The sequence below is a fragment of the Mauremys reevesii genome, linkage group 23 (assembly GCF_016161935.1).
Source record: "Mauremys reevesii isolate NIE-2019 linkage group 23, ASM1616193v1, whole genome shotgun sequence".
Lineage (NCBI taxonomy): Eukaryota > Metazoa > Chordata > Testudines > Geoemydidae > Mauremys > Mauremys reevesii.
The window spans coordinates 18,692,944-18,712,891 of record NC_052645.1 but is presented as its reverse complement, the minus strand read 5'-3'; the positions used below and the strand labels follow the sequence as shown (position 1 = coordinate 18,712,891).

General features: G+C 48.3%; 1 protein-coding gene across 1 annotated transcript in view; it reads left to right on the top strand.

The window, feature by feature from the left end:
• Nucleotides 1-19,948, top strand: part of CSMD2 (CUB and Sushi multiple domains 2) — a 607,094-nt gene that overhangs the window by 548,731 nt on the left and 38,415 nt on the right. Inside the window, exons 51-58 of the mRNA XM_039511298.1 lie at nt 763-948; nt 1,842-2,036; nt 3,643-3,816; nt 4,266-4,439; nt 8,538-8,711; nt 10,159-10,347; nt 14,201-14,374; nt 17,780-17,962. Of these exons, the coding sequence (XP_039367232.1) occupies nt 763-948; nt 1,842-2,036; nt 3,643-3,816; nt 4,266-4,439; nt 8,538-8,711; nt 10,159-10,347; nt 14,201-14,374; nt 17,780-17,962 (1,449 nt within the window). The remainder of the gene's footprint in view (nt 1-762; nt 949-1,841; nt 2,037-3,642; nt 3,817-4,265; nt 4,440-8,537; nt 8,712-10,158; nt 10,348-14,200; nt 14,375-17,779; nt 17,963-19,948) is intronic.

Genomic DNA, 19,948 nt, shown 5'->3' with positions numbered 1-19,948 from the left:
CCCCAAAGTGGCCGTTTCTAAAAGTCCTGTTATCTTCTTCCACCTCCCTAGCCTGCGGTGGCAATTTGCAGCGAGGCTCCGTTGGCTGCTTTCTAACGGCAGCGTAACATTGCCCAAGCTCTCCATTCCCATTTGCCATCCTACCCCAGTCCAGACGAGTCGGCTCTGAGTCAGGGCCTGTGACTCACCAGTCCAAATGGACCAGCTGCCGTCTTAGCCCGGACTCGAGAAGAGAGGGGCAGGAACCCACTTGTTTTTGGAAGCGAGCCCCGGGCCACTTTTCCAGCCACTGTGAATGCTGATGAAGAAAAGGAGATTGAAAGACAGCCTCTGCTTGCCCAATTTTCCAGCTCTGTGGGCAGGGGAAGAGGTCAGCATGACGTGCGGCGTGTTGTACAAAACCCGGAGCGCTGACACAAGCATTCCAATCCGCCTCGTGCTTGGGTGACAGGCTTCTGCATCCACTCCTCTGTCCCCTAGGACCAGCCCCCTTTCCAAACCCTCCACGCTCGCTCTCTGTGTCCCTGCTGTCCCATTAAGCCAGACACTTTCAGGGCCTTGAACTCCAGCCCACCACACTGAATACGAATGGCCATACTCGGTCAGACCAACGGTCCGTCCAGCCCAGTGCCCTGGCTTCCAACTGTGGCCAGTTTGGCTTGGAATCCCCACTGGTGGGGGCACCTGGAGTGGGCCCAGGTCCATTAATTAACTATCTATCAACATTTCAGCTCAGAGGGCAGTATTTTTCCCCCTCCCCAGCTGTCTCCTGTGGAGTGCCCAGAGCCCCGAAGAACGGAGTTGTCTTCGGCAAGGAGTACACCGTGGGTACCAAAGCTGTCTATCATTGCAACCAGGGATTCCACCTGCAAGCCGCAGAAGAGTCCACCACAGAGTGTCTGCAGACAGGGCAGTGGAGTAACAGCAACATCCCTCCACAGTGCATGGGTGAGTAGCCCCCAGCTGGGCCCGGTCACCTTATCCGCGAGGTGGTTTAGAAAGGCTCTCCAGCCAAGGGAACGTTACGTTTACGGCTTTGTTTCTGGTCTTCTAAAATGTGCAGCACGGCCCCCTCTGCTGGATGGAACGTGTATGTGAGCGAGAGCTACAATATCGCCCTCTAGGGGCTGTTCCTGAATTCTGCAGCACATTTTGGGGGTGATTTTTCAAGATCCACCCGCCCCTTGTAACACTCTGTAACAGCAAAACAAACAAGAAAAGTTAAGGACCCGCCCCTAATGCCTTACATAACTTCTGGACGGCCCCTGAGTGACAAAACCCTAACACTACCCCTCTGTGTTTCACAGGTTACCACTGGCTGTTTTGTAATTAGCTCTGTTCAGAGGTTAAAATCAGATATTCAGGCAAAGGACAGAAGAAGCCCTGTAAAAAGAGGGTGTGGTGGCCCTTTAAGGGAGGCTGCAGGCCCAGCACAGTCTCTGTCCAGTTTCAGCCCAGAACAAGGCACTTCTGGGGGGAATAATGCCTGGGAGATGTAGGCTTGGCAGCAATGCATGCTGGGAGAAGGGGACCAAGACATGAAAGAGCTTCCTTTCCCCTGACCTCTTTCTTAGCAGGCATCCTCTCTCCCCTTCCCAGCATCCATTGCTGCCAAGCCACCAACTCCCATCAAACCTAGAAACTATGTCTCCCAGAATTTCCTGGTTGTGGGCTGTAAACAGAAACAGGCTGGGCTGGTGCTGAAGCCTTCCTTAAAGGACCAGCACACCCTGTTACAAACCCTAAGGCAGAAGGAGCCCCAAAGCGAAATCATTAATTAATTCCTGTGTTTCTGCTTTCCCCTCCCCCCTTGCTCCTCCACTGTTGTGGCGGCTGTCCAGCCGTCACCTGCCCCGATATCAACAGCATCACGGTGGAACATGGCCGATGGAGGCTAACCTACGAGACCCAGTACCAGTACGACGCCCAGCTCATGCTGATCTGTGACCCTGGGTACTACTACACGGGCCAGCGGGTCATCAAGTGCCAGGCCAACGGGACGTGGAGCATAGGCGACCCAATGCCAACGTGTAAAAGTAAGCATGGCAAATGTCAGTGGCCTATTTATGGGCAATTGCAGTGTTAAACATCTCGCAGAGGAATCTGTTTCCCCCCACACACCAAGCCCACAAGCCCCCTCCCCTGCATGCACACACACTGATCCTACCCTTACCCCTGCCTTAGTTACTGTGCTGCCAAATTCCTCCGGTAGAAGGAAGTTTGGAGCAAAGGATGGGCCACATGTTGATCTGCTTCTTAATTTAATTGGAACCGCTCTACGTGGACCCAAATGCAGTTGTCCATCCTTTGCTGTCAGATCCCAGCCCGCCAGCTGCCATTAGTGCCATAGTGGAGTTTGCATTTAAAACAAACAAACAAAAATCCTACTTGAAAATCCAACCTGAGCTTCCAATCTGACACAAATGCCAAGTTCACAAGGGCAAACTGTGTAGATCTTTAAATCAAAACGCTCTTGGCAAATGAATTAAGTGACTCCTCCAGGCATCCTGTCTGTTCGGATGCAACTGCTGTGTCTTAGATCTTTCCTTTGTGAAAGGTCTTTTTCTCTCCTTAAGTGCAGATGGAGACAGAAAAATTACTCCTTCAAAATGGCACTTTTACTCAACCTTTGAATCTGGAGATGCAGCTGCCGACTTCACTGTCAGATGCAAGGTTTTGCTCTTGTTGGCGTTTCAGGGCTCAACCTGTTCTGGGAGTGAGTCAGCTCCCATTCTGCCTCATTGGGAGCATTGTCAGCTAAGTTCTAATTGCAGAATCTTGGTGGCAAGAGAAGGGGCAAAAAGAACCCAGCTCAATCCTCAAATCTCATGTTGAGTTCGAAGCGTTAGGGAGTTTGAAAATATTAGAGACTGGCCAGACAGAAAGCTTGAAGAGGGTCAGAGCTGAACTTTGTGAGCGGGACCTCAGTCTGCAGCTCATGATAATTAAACTTTGGATACACACTTCCCCCCAATCGCTGGGGAAGTTTGGAGGGTCATCCAAACTTTGGGCACGTTCCCCGGAATATATCGTTTGACTTTTAAGCAGATCTGGCAGTCACTGGAAGAGAATAAATATGGAAGTCTCTGGGATCACACTTCTGATGTCAACTTCATAGTTTCTTTAGAACTCAGGCTTCCTGAATATTCATAGTTTAAGTCCATAAGGGACCATTAGATCTTCTAGCCTGACCTCCTATATATGTCAGGCCATTAAATGTCACCTCTGTATATCTTCCCAAAAGGCATCTGAAATACAAAAATATAGAGATAGCCAACATGCATCAGACTGCCTAGTCCAGTATGCTGTCTCTGATTTTGACCATTGCCAAATCCTGTAGAAATCCCATACTGGACAATTCTGGAAATACCAGTCCATAGGGGATGTTTCTTCCTGAACCCCATTAGTTAGAGTTTGGCTTATGTCCTGAAGCATGAGGGTTTATACCCCATATGTTTTCATCTTGTGTCATGTAACTATGGATGTTCTCATTAGCCATGTAAAGGTCTAATCCTCTTTTTCAATCCTGATAAGTTCTTGGCCTCAGTAATAATTTGTGACACTTGGTTCCGCAGACTACATTGCATTCCAAAGCATTCCCCAGCCGCTCTTCCTTACTGCATGCTTTGGGATCTCTTTCAGTTATCTCCTGTGGAGACCTGCCAACGCCTCCCAATGGGAACAGGATTGGGACTTTAACCATCTACGGTGCGACGGCCATCTTCTCCTGCAATACTGGCTATACCCTGGTGGGGTCGCGTGTGCGGGAATGCATGGCTAATGGGCTTTGGAGTGGAACTGAAGTGAAATGTTTGGGTAGGTGCTGGAGCGATATCTGTGTAAAGTGATGAATTCTGTTTCACAAAGGAATGAGAGACCAGAAGCCCAATTCAAGAATTTATGTATGCGCTTAAGTCCCACTTCCACTGAATTCAAAGGGGTTTAAGCACATGTTTAAGGAGGATTTGAGGCTCAGCTGATCAGAGTGTAACAAGCTTTGGGTTGGGAAGATGGAAGAGGTTTATAAAAGTGAGACATTTATTTTTATTTGTTGCTATTTTATTTACTTTTGTGGGGACTAGGCCTCTTCACCTTCTTAGGAAATGCCCCCGGGCCTGACCCCAAAGCACATTCCTGTCATTGGAAAGACACCCATTGGCCCCGGGTCAGGCCCCATATCTGGAAATGAGAAGTCCTTTGCTTTGTGGCCACCGGCCTCTGCGTGTGCACAGTTCTGAAAGGATCCTCTTGTGTGCCCCGTCCAGCCGGGCACTGCGGCATACCCAACCCCATCGTCAACGGGCAGATCACCGGGGAGAACTACAACTACCGAGGCAGCGTGGTGTACCAGTGCAACCCTGGCTTTCGCCTCATTGGGATGTCTGTGAGGATCTGCCAGCAGGACCATCACTGGTCGGGAAAGACTCCTGTCTGTGTGCGTAAGTATGTTGTCAGGTTTATTTAGCCCTGCTACTGAAGGGGACAGAGGTGGAAGTGTCAGGGCATTGTTCATCTAGGAGGTCAGAGACTGAGAGAGCAACTGGGGGAAAAGGCACTTGAACGAGCAAGGAAGGACTGGTTGGAGCCGGTTGGCGAGGGAACATTTTGCATCTAGGTGATCAGTCAAGGTTTCAGCCCTAGTGAGAAATGATTGCCAGCGAGGCCTGTATTAATGACTGTGGGTTGAGAAGATAATCTGAGTCTAGTTCCTGTCACCTACAATAAAAAAATCCCCCTTCCCCTCTGAACTGATACTGGTGTGTTGGTAACCTCAGCTGCACTGCCAAGGAGTTGAGTCAGCATGGAGGATACTTGCCATCTCACCCCTGCAGGCAGTCCTTCCGGCTCAAAGTTGAGACACATGGATGAGGAACGTTGGCTGCAGCCCGTTCTGTACCGCTTGTCCTCTCCTTAGCCAAGCACCAGCCTCAAGGGCTGTGAATCTGGCACCTTTCACAAGCATTAAAACTCATTTCCAAAAGGGAGAGAATAAAATGTAATCAGGTTTCCAAAAGATGCCCTGAATTGGAAGCAAACAAATTAATTCTCAGGGCCTTCCGAAGAGCTAGGATGATTTCAGCCACCATGCTGGGAACAAAATAGGACTGGCAAACTGTGTAGGCGAGCATCCTCGTTTTGCTAACTTGTGATTTATGGGCTTTCTCATGAGCTGTCCCCCTGTTGATTTTGTGCCTCTAATCTACCATCTGTTCAAGAGATCCCTACTGCACAAAGAATTTCCCCTTGCTAAAATACCTGTGGCCAGATATTCACAAATTGCCATGTGTGTTGCCTCCCTCGGGTGCCCACAACCATTGTGAATGCAAAATGAGTGCTTGTGTGCACAAATATCTCACCTGCATGTGCAAGAGAATACTTTGTATGTGTAGCGTGAGTGGCGAGATTTGAAATATTGACCGTTGATTTTCTGTACCCATTTCAGTGTAAGATCCACAAACCCTCTCGCCTTTTTCTTGGGTTTATTTTATTTTTCTTCATATATTTTTAACTGGTGAGAGCTTATGAAGTTGCTGCACTTGTGTCTGTGCCAGAGGACCATGTCCTGGGAGGTACATTGGAATGGAATAATACCATTCTATATTCCGATCTCAGTTCCACTGGTATCAAACTGGTGAAACCGTATTGAAGTCATATAGAAAAACCTCCATGGCAGGGGTGGATGTCTGCCTAAAAGATAACTTGTGGTTGAATTAGAGGATATTGGTATGGATGTGGGAGTGACCAGGTGATGTTCTCTGGACTTGTGTGTTGCAGGAGACAAAATCGTAATGGCCCATTCTGGCCTTAAAATGTATGAAGCTAGTCTGGATTTAGACCTGAGGCCAGAATCTGGCTCAAAATACTGATTCTAACCTCATTTACACCTGAGCAACTTTCTAAACATCAGTGGAGTTACTCCTGATTTACACAGGTGTTAGTGAGAGGAGAATTAGTCCCTATCCCATGATACATTTTTAGGAGTCACCTTGCCTAAAATGCTAATTTTTCTTTTCAGTAAATAAGCTAATTAAATAACTCCCTGGCTTTCTGACTATGATGTTAATATCTTCCAATCAACAGATGACGCAGTCCATATATTTCATATCCTGGTTTGCCAGTTGTTTGCTTCCAACCTCACCTATCTGTGCTGTAGCAACATCCATTTCAGAGCAAGATACAGAGCAGCCAATAACAAAACAATGTTTTGCCCTGCAAAACAATAAGTAATACAGTCTGATGTTAGAGCTGGGCTCAAACTGCAAACCTTTTGGATGCTCCAAAATTCAGGGCCATTTGTACCCAGGGTTTTCCTTCATTCTGTTATGAGGATAAATGTCAGATGAAAATTGGGTTCAAGGCCTGAGACCAGATTCCAAATACACCCAAAGTGTGAGAGTGTTTAGAGGCAAGATTTTGGTTCGTCTTTACTAGCCATCTGTGACCCACAATGAGACGGAGAAAGCACATTTAGCTTGCTAGGTGAGTAATGAGCCTGGGCCAGTAAGTCAGATTGCTGGGTAGCCAACCGTTGTTGACTGGTGGGAATTTTCAAACCACACCTTCAGCCAGTTAGATTAATTAAACCGCAGCATTTGTAAAGCACATGCCTCTTCATGGGTCGGTTGGGTTCTCATGGAACAAATCCAACAGAAGGTCTGAATGCCCAGCCCATTAGAATGAAGCAGGTCCCATTGCTTGACTGCGTCAATGCACTTCGCGCTGGTGACCTACCTTTCTAACACAGGGGCCTTAATAGCACTTTCAGTTGCTTAGCTTAGCTTCATTTCCTTCTTTGGCAGCCTGAGCAGGGGCCTGATATTCAAAGATGACCTCAAAGTAATTAAAACTACAGCAGCCCTTTGGGGTAACATGCATTTAAAGTAATTAAAACAGAGCATTGTTGGGTTTTGAAAATAGATGCCTTGAGGCTGTGTCATTATTTATATAGAAGCGGGGCATTGTGTTATCCTATCATAATTCCCTGCCTTGTTAATGTTTCTTTTCTTAAACCTGCTCCACAACAGTTGCTATGCTATGTATGAACTTGAATTTGTGATAGGTGCAGTCTAAAGAGACTCTCCTTTTTATGTTGACAAAGAATCCACCACCTAGTTCACAACTGCTATAATAGGACCCTAATGGTGACTCATGGGTACCTCGGAGAGAGCCTGACATCTGCTTTGTGTAGCATCAAAATGCTATCAATCTTCATGCTTCAAGGCCTAAACGAGTTACCAGCTAGGGTCTGGAAGAAATTTCTCTCCCCATGGTTTAGTCTTGCCCAATTGACCAGGTATATTATTTTTTCTCACCTTCCTCTGTAGCATTTGGTACAGCTGCTGTCAGAGACAAAACACCGGACTTCTAGTAATGGATTATTAGTCTGTTCCACTGCGGCAATTCCTATGTCCTCAAATCAGTGTTGCTTTCTTATTGACTATCGAAGGATGCCATGTTCTTAACTTGGCCAGAAGCTGAAAATCCTCAAGCTTCCTTTGCAGACCAAAAATACTGCTGTACTCTGGAGTAACGGTCCCCAACTTTACTCCTTGCAGTAGGGTTGCTATGACTTAAATCCTTTAAGACCTGTTTCTGTAGAAGGGGGCACAACCAGCCATGAGCCAACCATGCTTCTGTCGGGGGCAAGGGGGCCAACCAGCCATGAGCCAACCAAACCTATATTAAATCCAAGCACTGTCTCTACTGGTTGTCCACATAATCCTTTTGTTGTGTCCGTTGTCTCTCTGTCCCCACCCTACCCCTCGTATTGTCTTCAGAACATAAGCATCCCGCACTGGGTCAGACCCCTGGCCATTTAGCCCAGCATCCTGTCTCTGACAGTGGTCAGCCCTAGTTGCTTCAGAGGAAGGTGTGAGAAAACCCTGCAGTAGACATTCTGGGATAATCTGCTGATGGGTTTCTTCCTAACCCCCATCAGTTAAAAGCTGATTTACACCCTGAAGCAGGAGGGTTTTTGTTCCTCTCTCTCATCTCGTGCTGTTTGGATTGTGCGCTCTTTGTGCTAGGTAACAGGAACCTGATTTTCTTCTTACTGTTAAATCTATTTCCTCTCCCCTTCCTCCCCCCCTGCCCAGTGTGACTCCATGGACTTCAAAGGGGTAACTTCTGGTTTACACCAGGGTGAGTGAGAGAAGAATCAGGCCTCATGGCTTTGAATGTCTCGGTGGAGCCTAGCACATCTGTGGGTGCTCGGTGAATGAATGAATAATAATGCTGGGATTTTCAGAGGAGCCTAGGGGCATTAGGTGCCCAAATCACAGTGAAATGCAGTGGGAATTGAGTGCTGAACTCCCTTAGGAAACACCCCCAGCAGTAGCAACAGAGAGAGAGCTCCCCAGCTGGTATAAATCAGTGTCGTTCCAAAGACATGGCCCTCCATGCTGAGGGCGGCTGTTGTGGTATATGGTGGTATTTTCTTGGTGACCTTATTCCTTGAGAACTTCCTTCCAGGCTGAAGGCTCACTTTCTGCAGCCACGAGGACCACAGAGGTAACGTCTCCACTTTCTGATTGTAGCCATCACTTGCGGTCACCCGGGCAACCCAGCCAACGGCCTGACGCAGGGGAGCCAGTTCAACCTGAACGACGTGGCCAAGTTTGTATGCAATGTCGGGTACCACTTGGAAGGGGCATCCCAGTCACAGTGCCTGGCGAACGGCCAGTGGAGCAACTCCCTGCCCACCTGCCGCAGTAAGTTCGTCTTCCCCCTGGCCCTCATTCGACCACTGGGGTTGAGGCCTGGAGCGTATGAATGTGCTGGAAGGGGTAGAGGGTGGTTCGGGCTATAGTCCAAGGATCAGAAATGCCTTCAGGTGTGCAGCGTAATGGGGTTGTGACAGTGGAATAGCAGCAGCTCGGCTCCCCCCCGCCCCCCAAGCACGTGGGTGTATCAGAGGGGCCGCATGGGTATGTTCCACTCACGGGGGCTCCTCTTCTAGTCTCATCGTGAACTTCTTGATTTCTAGTTACAAGCCCTGGGCCAGATCTTCCACTGGTGTAAATCTGCACCACTCCGTCGCTTTCAGCGTCACGTCAGTCTGTTGATGTGGGTGGAACTCCGCCAGTTTTCACCAGCTGCGACTCTGGCCCAGGGAAAAACCCTTGCAGACTGGGGCTGTGCTTTGTTTTTCCTGCTCAGTCATTCCTTCAGCTGACATGGGGCTATTAAGGTAGCAGGGGCGGGTAAGTGGGAAGCACAGAGAGGATGCCATGCGGGGTTTGCTGATGAAGGAACGGTGCAAATGCCACACCCTGTGATCAAGGTGAGCTAGACTTTGTTTCTCTCTGTGCCACGTCCTTGGTTACTCCTGGCTCCTGAAATCCAGTTAGATACCATCATGGGTCAATATAAAGCAGAGTTTGCAGCTGAGTGGGAACATAAGAGTGATGTTTGAAGGCCAAACATTCCTATGTGGCATAAGCAGATACAACCCCTCTCCCTCCTCTCCCCCCCCCCGGGGTTCAGGGGCACTGCACCTATTCACCCCAGAGCTGATCCCGATCCTGAGGCTTCACCCCCTTCCCTACCACCTTCCAATCTATTGACGTGTGAATTGCTAATAAGAAAAAAAAATCACTTGGCCAGATCTGCAGCTGGTCTCAATCAAGATAGGCTCCATTGAAGTCAGTGGGGATACGCCAATCCATACCAGCCGAGGATCTGACCCAGAAACACTCAGTCATGTTCCCATATGCTAACCTCTCTTTCCTCTCATTTCCAGGGCTTCCTGCCTCCTTCAGTATTAGCATTAAAGTTCACTTACCAAATTCCCTTCTGCCCTCCCCATCCCTGCACTTTGTTCCTCTATACTCCATCAGGCCACTTATCTCTGTCCCTACTGCTGCCTGGTCAATGGTAAAGTCACCTGCCCGCTAACTGCCCGATCCTGCAGTGAGCCAGTCAGCGAGGCTCTGTCTCTGCACATCACGTGGCAGGATCGGGCCCAGAAGATGAGCTCTTCTTTTAAATCCAATTATTTGGTTCGATTATTTTTTTTAAAGATGGAAAAAAGAAAGACCCCAAACTGCAGAATGTGGGACTTGAGATTGCTTCCCCTTTTCCTCCTTGTTTAGAGAGTCCTTTGTTCTTTGTTACACCCTTTGTTTTGTATTTTTGTTTTCTGTTATTTGTTTGCAGTTGTAAACTGTACTGACCCCGGGCACCTGGAAAACAGCATCCGTCAAGTGCAGCCAAGTGGTCCTCACAGATTCAGCTTTGGAACAACTGTCTCATATCAATGCAGCCATGGATATTACTTATTGGGCACACATGTACTTTCCTGTCAGGGGGATGGCACTTGGGACCGGTCCCTCCCACAGTGTCTCTGTAAGTTGTTCAGAGCCTAACCCTTTTGTTTAGGGCATTGCTAAAGAAGTCATAGTCACATGATCCATTGCAGCCTTTCATCCCAAAGGGTTTCCATCACTCTTTAGCTGACTGATACCGACAAGGTTTGATCCAGAGCCCACTGGAGTCAATGTTCGTCTTCCTAGCCACTTCACCAGGCTCTGGATGGTGCCCCTAGAAGGGAAAAAATATGGTCTAGGGAGAGATTAGATTAGGCAGGGATCCTTTCACCCACCAATGAAATGCAGACGCCTTTGAGTTTGGATTCCTGACCTCATTCCGCTCCAACGACAATATTGTAGGCGGCGAAGAGAAGCGTCCGTTCTCCAGTGGATCCCACACAGGGAATTTATAGCAAGGCAGCGTGTAATTAGCCACAGCAGATTTAGCACAGCTCATACACATCCAAACTTCCACCCACCCACTCGCTCACATGTCTTTGGAGAAAGGCAGCGTCAGTTCAGTATCGAAATAACCACCTTCATTGCTCTTACTCTTTTGCAAAATGCATGTTCCCAGGGACTCGCTTCTTGACTCTTGCTGTAGATTTTTTTCCCCCTTAAAGTAACCTTAATGCTTGCTGCCTTTAAGTTAGTTACAGATGTTTATACATAAAGGCACAGTGAAGAGAGATGGGAGATTCTGTGCCAAGGCTTGGGTTAAGGGAGCACTCTGATTTAGGAGATGGGAGCTCTGAGCTGTGTGGTTTTGAGCCAGTAGCCGCAGCACTCAGAACTGATCAAAACAATATTTGAATACACTGCAGGATGTGCAGTTTGGGCTCAGGTCTTGGAGAACTCTTTCTGTCTCATGAGGCATGCCTAGAGGGCAGCCTCGGTAATGCACCCTGGGGTGTGTTGTTGCTTATGAGTGCTTTATAGCTCACGTGTGCGTGCACACATGCTGCTGTCACCTTAAAAGTATATTAGACCCAAGAACTCTGAGCCCCAACCAAGTCTGGACCCATATAACCCCGAAGATTGGTGTTTGGAACCAGACAGGATGAGACACCATGTAAGAAAAACATTTTATAACAACAATGACAAATTTCAAGTAGTACAGCATCATCCAATCCTATGGTGCTTAGGTACAATGGGGGAGAGGCAGTGTACAAAACCCACAGATAGATAGAGACAAGATCTGTAATACAGTACAGGAGGTTCACACAAGTAAGGCAGCTGGGGATGCTGGACTAGTAATACCTAGCTCTTCCATAATGCTTTTCATCAGTAGATCTCAAAGCACTTCACAGGAGGTCAGTATCACGCTCCCCTTCTTACAGATGGTGAAACCGAGGCACAGAAGGGCAAAGTGACTTGCCTGAGTCACCCAGCAGCAGAACCGGGAATAGAACCCATGTCTTCTGAGTCCCTGTTCAGTGCTCTAGCAACTAAGTCACACTGCACTTGGAGCCTGACTGCAGAGTCTTTCCGCTGATTGCAATGGGCATTGGATTAGGCCCTGAGAAAATGGCATAATTCACCATGCATCTAATGGGCCCCAGCAGAAAATCCAAAGCCACCAAATGTATCATTATAACCCAGCAAAGGTGATTGCAAATTATATAGCCGCTCAGGCAGACAGAGAAAGCAGAACCTCTCTATGAATGTGCTTACTTCCTGCACAGCTAGACATAACCTTTCAGTTAAAGTCTCCTCGGAGGATCCAGTAAATTTTCCATGAAACCCATAAAGCACTTAACAAGGAAGAAAGGCTATGTGGTAGGGACAGGGGGCAAGTGAGGTGAAAGGGAAACACACCAGCTCCAGATGAGCGAAGGTTATTGATTTTCGTGTTTACATTCCTTCTTCAAGAGTAAAATCATTAGGATTTCTTTTACTTGCAATTGGTGCATCTGCTGTTCAGGAGTTGTACCTTGCAGAACAAATAGGTCAAACAGTCAGAAATGGAGGAGGACAATCAAATCTCCTACCTAGCCACCTAAGTTTCATTCAGCTGAGCTGTTCCAAAGCCTCAATCTTTTGTTTTAATTATTATTATTATTAATTTATTTATTTATCCTTTTCCCACCAAGTCATAAAAACTAGTTTTTTGGCATATTTTCTTTTCCTTTGTTACCAGCATGCCACCATCTTACATTTACAAGCATGCTGCACAAGCCATGGGAAATTGACAAGTGATAATCACATCCTTAGAATCTACAGGCACTCAAATCAAATAGCCAACCTGCTCATACCTGGGTACCTCAAGCCGGGCTCCTTACATCCATAGCCAAGCCGCTAAATAAACGTGGTCTTGTGGTTTAAAAACATTGAGGACATACAGCTTCCATTGACTTCAGAGGATTTTATGGGTGTTTTCACCACCTTTGAAAATCAGGCCAGTTTATTTAGCACCTGTAATCACTACTCACTTTTTAAAATGTAGACCCAGGAACCTTACCTTCAGGTAACCCAGCTTTGAGCATTTTGGTTAGTGAGTATTTTAGAGAAGGAAAAAATCCTGTTCTCTAAGGGGCGGAAGAGGGACTCTGATACAATAAGTGAAATCTACCACAGCAAAATCTAGCACAATGGAAGAAATTTGTTCCGACTGTCTGTACAAATGCTTTACAACCCCCAATACGAGCACAGATTTTTAGCTTAGATGTGCTTGCTGGAGTATCCATTATGGAATTGTTAGTTACAGTATGAGTTTATTAGCTATCAAACTCATTTCTTTTGAAAAAGGCCTTGGTTTTAGTCACAGCTCTGTGCCAGTATCTTTCAGTGCCCATGTACTGTATATAAACATCCGCACCCTTTTCTTTTTCTTGAAGTACACATCATGCATTCCACCTACGCAGAAAGGGGAAATGCATCCTTTGCTGATATTTCCCTTCAGACATCCTAATGGCATGTGGCCCTCACATTAAGATTCTTTTAGATCAGATCATATTTAATCGCCTTTAGAGCTGTCAGCTTGTTTGTGAACAGCCAAGCTTCATCTACCCTAATAGCTAAGCTAAATAAACCAATTAATTATTGTTAACAATGTTTTTACTAGCAATCATAGGGTGAGCGGTTCTTACAAGCTGCCAGAGTAATTTCATCAGGTGTGACATTGCCTCTAATATGGCCATGTGTTGACAGAATCCCACACTGCCGAGGGATATGTGCGTGTGAGTGTGTAAATATTCATTGTTAATAAGGGATGGATGTTCATGGGAACGTGCAAAGTGCATGCCTGGAAAATCCTTGTTTGGGTGTGCATTTGAGTATTTGCATGCACAGACCTGGGACAGCCCCTGTGCAAATGTTTACATGACCAGCCCCGGTGAAATCCACCCTGGGGACCAATGCAAGGTTTGTGCTCCATTGCAACTTTATTTTGAGCACCTCAGTGGTGCATGACTCTTGTGCCAGCTCCTCTGAGTAGGGAGTAAGGGTATGCAAGATTTCAATGGGCAGTTCATGCTAAGGTCACTCAGGGCCAGATCCTCAACTCGTGTAAATTGGTGAGGCTCTGTTGAAGTCTTTAAACCATGATTTGAGGCCTTCAGTGGCTCAGACATAGGTTAGGTGTTTGTTGCGGGAGTGGGTGGGTGAGATTCTGCGGCCTGCGTTGTGCAGGAGGTCAGACTAGGCGATCATATTGGTCCCTTCTGACCTTAAAGTCTAGGACTCTGACTCTAAGTCAGTGGAGCTATACTGATTTACACCGACTGAAGGGTCTGGCCCATAACTGTTGGTTGCTCTGTGTCTGCAAATACCACTTTGTGGGTGCAAAAGGGGAGTGTTTTGCAGCTGCACCCATTGCACCTTCCTTTTGAACCCTCGTCCCCTGCAGTTAGATAGTAATGCAAGCGATAATGTTGTTCTCTTTGTTTCAGTGGTTTCCTGTGGCCATCCTGGCTCCCCGCCCCACTCCCAGATCTCAGGTGATAGGTACACGGTAGGGTCTGTCATCCGCTATAGCTGCCTGGGGAAGCGGAGTCTGATTGGCAACTCCACTCGCATGTGCCAGCTGGACGGGCACTGGAGTGGCTCCCTCCCTCACTGCTCAGGTGAGAAGGCCAGGAGACTTGGCCAGGGTTAGTGTGATGACCCTTTGCTTCTTCACAGGCCCACAGGGGCGGGACAATCCACCACACTTCCACCCGGCCTCCAGATGGAGAAGAGAAGCCATGAGGCCTCTCAGATCTATGTTCTTCTGAACAAAGGAGGGATCTGGATCCTGCAGGACTTGGAAAGCCAGCTGGAGCTCAGCGGTCCAGCCTCCAGAACTGTGGACAGTGGGTGCCGATAAAGAGTAAACTTTGTCCTGTGGCACAGGATGAATAAATCGTTGCAGCGAATGCTCTAAACATAACAAATAACACAGCAAAGTCAATACTGCAGCCTACTCTTTGCTATTCAATGGCTTCTATTGTGCTTCTGTGAAGAGCATTGATTGAGGGGGAGGTTTCATACTCACAAATTGCTCCTCACAATGTAACTTCAGATTCTTCCTTTCTCTCTCTCATGCATTCAGATAAGTCAGATGCTCCACACCTGAGCTGTTGCTCCATGCAGCAGCGCTGTCCCGTGTGCCGCACATCACTTGGATAATGCACATATACATGGGATGTCCCGTGTCCACAACAGACAGGGATAGACTCACGGTAACCGATTTCCAAGTGGTCATCGCCAGCAATCAGGCCTATATTTTCAAAAGTGCTCAGGTGTCAAAATAAGTGATAGGTTCACAAGAACCCTCAGCTCCCATCTCAACACTTGCAGGCAGATTTTTTGAAGATCTGGCCACTCATCTTGGTGCCTCCCTGAGAGCTGAGCTGTTCCGGAACTCTGGACCAGAGTGGGGTTTCTCCCCCCACAGGTTGAGAAATGTCCTGATAAGCAAACCTCACGTGATAATGAGAATCTGGGGTAGGGCATCAGGGGAGAAGAATCCAGTCTTGTTCTTCACCCACATCCAAGTGTCTTCACTCACAAAATCAGCGGATTCCCTCCCCGATGGAATTCAAAAACTGCCTGAGCTGTGTAAAGCTCCACTCCCACCCCCTGCAGCCCTCCATCCCCTTGAGAGCAAGGCACGCAGGAGATGGGACTCTAGCTGGAGCAGAGGCAATAGGAGGAAGTGGTTAATTTTTAATGTTGCCACTTTAGACCTAGCAGCTCCACTTGACCGAGTTTAGCCTGCACTTAAAAGGGGGGAAATATTAAGAGGCAATTTCATCCTCTCTGAAGGACGTATCTACAGAACAATTTGTGATTTGCTTAGTGTTTTATGGCCACTTGGAAAGTTTCTTCTTTAATTCACATCCATTTTTTTCAAAAGCCTTCAGCATTAGCCTAACTCTGCGCCAGTTGAAACCAGTGGGATGGAAGATCTGCTGGTGACTTCAGAGAAAACAGAGTTAGGCCAGTGCCATGTGCTTTTGAAAACCCCACCCTCTGCAACAAACTCCAAACCACTTGGGACCTGATTTTCTCCCCGCTACCCCTCCCAGCTTCCTTGCACCCTATGTGAGTCATTTCCAGCCCTGCAAAGTGGGCATGAAACATGACCACTGGTACGTGTCAGCGAACAATTCTCATTTGCTACTTTTTCACACCAAACTCAACTTGCACTGGGCAAATAAGAACTAATGTGATGGGGAATCAGACCTTTTGTCTTGTGCCTGTGCTTTAATAATCAGCAATTCAGACATCAGTTAAGGGCCTGATTCTCCATTGTCCAGCATGCCACCTCCTGCCCCCAGCACTCCCCTATACTAAGGGAAGCATAGGGCCATCTATGCCACCCCTGCAGTGCTCCTGCACTGGGGAAATTGTCCTCCAGGGCCATCCTTTGCAACCCAGAGTGATCCATAGAGGCCAGAATCCAGTTGAGGCTGTTTCCAATGCGAAGGTTTTCGCCATGTGCAGGCAGCTCGTTAATTGTGACAGTGACTTTAGCAAATCAGAACAAGCCGTTTTGGAATAAGTCGCCCGCAGAAGAGAACAGTGAGGCCAGAGAGAGGGATTCCCGCCACCCTTTTAAAAACAAGTGCTTTCCTGGATGACAAATGTCTTCATTATTTTTTTACATCCAGCACAATGCCACAAAGCTCATTACTGTAGCAAAGCACAGAGGGCCTGGGAGCCAGAGGCTTCAGCTCTAACTGTAGAAGTGAAATATTGCTCCCTGGATTGGGGCTGGTGTGTTTACAGATATCATTAGCAGAGAGAGCTGATAACAGACAGGCTTGGCATGAGCCTGGGATGTGGGGAGACATGTTCTCAAAGAATCCCTGCAAGGCAACCTTTTCAGCTGCCTCTCTCTTCATGTCCCCCTAACTTTCCGCCAGCAGTGCCGAGCGTTAGCGATTTCTGCGAGCGGATGTTTCTCGGCTGGGTTCCTAGCGTGTCTGTGCTGCAAAGCTAACAGCTCCTTGCTCTGAAAGGATAACGGGGTTGGGGCAGGAGGCTTTGAGCAACTCATCATTTCTGCTTGGAGGGGAACCATCCGCCTGACTGATTCTGGCAAACAAACCTCTTGCTGCCTAAGCAGCTGCTGCAGAAAGTCTCTGCATCTGCCTAGGTTTCTTTCTGGAGATTCGGGAGGCATGGGACCACTTTTGCAAGTGCTCAAAAAGCAATGAGCTTCCAAAGACAGTAGACTCATGGGATGAAATAACCACCCATGCAGAAGGTCAGCACAAAAGCTACATTCGGACTTTGCTGGCTTTCCCCACCGGATGAATTTCACCCTTCCCACTTACTACAGTGATGTGTGCGGTATAATGAAACATGCCTCACCAGGGCTGTAACAGCCACCACGTTTCAAGGCTTGGATGACTTGTGGGAGAGCAGTTTTAGACACTCCCCCCGACACACACATCACCAATGGATGAGGGGAACTTGGAGATCCCTGGCCTGCTATGTAATTCTGCTGCTCCAAGGGAGTCACCAGGAGCAGAGGGGTGAAACTGAGGGAGAAAATTCAGGCTGGCTATAACAGAAAAAACGTAGTGGCTGTGAGATCTCTCGGGTTGTGTCTAGTCTCCCAAGGGAAGGGTGGAAGGCTTATCATTTAGGGGTATTTCGAGCAAACCCACTGGGCAGAACATTGGAAGACATCCGTCCCTGGGATGGCAGGGAGAGGGAGTGGATGGGTTAATAGGTGGGTTTCCCCCTACCAAGAGAAATTCTATGGCCTGCACTGTGGAGGAGATGAGGCTTAAAGGTCACAGTGGTCCCTTCCCACCTTAAAATCTATGAGGCTCCAATAACTATGGCTTCCTGATCCCAGCGGATAACTAGAAGGTTAATGAGAGGATACAGCTTATAGACTGGCTGCTCTATGGTAGCTGCTTGTGTAACACAGGTGACTCCTCTCTGCTGCTGGGGAGAAGGTGGGCCAGGACCGACGCCTGCACTGCCGCCCCTGGCTGTTGCTGACAAAGTGTTTTTTGTCCACTTGGCAGGAGGCAGCCAGGGAACGTGTGGTGACCCAGGGATCCCTTCGCACGGCATCAGGCTGGGCAGCGAGTTTGGTGTGGACAGCATGGTTCGGTTCAGCTGCGAACCGGGCTACACCCTCCGGGGTTCGTCGGAGAGGACCTGCCACGCCAACGGCTCCTGGAGCGGCACGCAGCCGGAGTGCGAAGGTACCACTCCCCTCCTTGCAGGCTGTCTCTCCAGGGGAACCATTGAGGCTGCTCCGTCGTGGAGTACGCCGCACCCCTGACGGTGCTGGTACGTGCCCCATGTATCACATCTCGGAGGCAAGCACCGTGGTTGTCTCATTGGTGAGGCCCTCTGAGGGCTAGTCCTGATGGGTCCCAGTAACCACTCAGACACATGGCGAAGGGCCAGGGTATTTTACTAAGCTTGTCAGGAAAGGGAAAGGTTACAAATACCCTCGGCACAGAGGCTGAAACAGTTACAGTTCAAAGTGAGCCATAGCAAGAAATGTCTGGGTCCCAGGAGCCGACCAACATAGAGTCCAGGCCTAGAGCCTCAGGCATCCTCTCCAGTCCAGACTCTGTTCAAACAAATAGGAGTTTGTGGGTTTCCAGGTCAGACTCAGTTACTGTGTCTCTCTGGGGCTTCTCTGCAGGGGTTCCCTGCCCAGCCGCTGCCACTAAGGTCCCACGCAGACCTGCACCCCGCTGTTGTGTACGCCATTCACAGCCTGGTCCGCCCTTGGCTCTGCATCCTGTTCCTGGAGATCCCCCTTTGCATTCAGCTTCTCTGCAGCTCCCTGCCGCCAGGCAGCCGCTGCTTCCAGACAGAGCCCAGTTACTTTCTGGTGCAGGACTTTTCCCCTCGCCTGGCCAGGAGATTGGGGATGTGCAGCAGGGAGGGGGCTCATGGGTGTTGTAGTGCCCACCTTAGTGGAGCCATCACAGCAAGATGAGGAGGGCTGCCTCACACTCAGCCTTGCTGTGCAGGAGGGGCAGAAGGCGTACCAAAGCCCCCCTTCCTCCCCTGAGGGGGGGAGGGCAGGAGCACGGCTGGCCTCCCCCCTGCTCCAGTTGGCAAGAAACCACGAGGGGCACCTGTTTCATTAGCTTGCTCAAGGGTTTCCTGCCAATCTTCAAGGGGATGGTGGTTCACACTTCTGCACCCTCCAAATACCTGTAGGTCTCATCCCACATGTTCCACTTCCCAGTAGGGGAGGGGTTGGGGGCACATGTCTCAGAGGCAACACGCTCTGTGCTGTGTCCAACCTGGATCTGCCATGCCTCGTGCAGTGGTATCACTGGGGCCCCACGATGGCTGGGTTCATTTCAGCATCTGAGGCTGGAATGAGGAAGAGCCCTTTGGCCTGTTTTATCTTGGTTGTGTCTGCTGGAGGCTGATCCCACTTCACCAATTATTGGGTTGGGTGCAGGAATGGCTGGTCTGAGCTATCCAGGAGTCAGACTAGATGGTCGTAATGGTTCTTTCTGGGCTTAGAATCTCCAAATCCAGTGCCACACCAATGGATTAAATACCAGTTTGGGGGAGAAAATTCAGCAAAAAGGGAAACTTTCCTTGCCTGGAACCTTTGTGAAAGCCAGAGCTGGTGCATGCATGAGTAAGTTACATGACACAGTGGTGCATAATGCAAATTAAAATCCTAATAAAAAAATTTTATTTTAAAAAATCCATTTTATTTTGTTTGAAGAAAAAGAATAAACCCCCCCTAATCCAACTTGATAAACCCCAGGCCAGCTCCTGCGAGCCACTCTGCTGCCTGTTGCTATTACAGAAGTATTTAAAAATCAATCCGCAAAAGAACAAAAGCCCCAAAGTAGGCAGGAAACCGATGAGCATGGAGACCTGCGTAAGTCCTTCTCCTCAGCTGATTTGAAAGAGCTCGGAGAGAGTTTAAATGAATTGGAAATGTATTCCAGATTGATGCAGCCCTTGATTGAAGACACTGCGTCACATTTATTAATTTACTGAGGCCTTGGGGTGGGAGGGGCATTATTTTTTCTTTTCCCCTTTTTTTTGGTGGAGGGGATCGGCAGGGGCTGTATATATTAATAGTGGGATCAATAAACTCTCGAATTCAAAAGGCACCAGGATGCAGTGGGGATATTTTAGTTTTGAATCACAGCTTTATGAATAATAGTAACATTATTCCTATAATGTGGTGGTCTAGG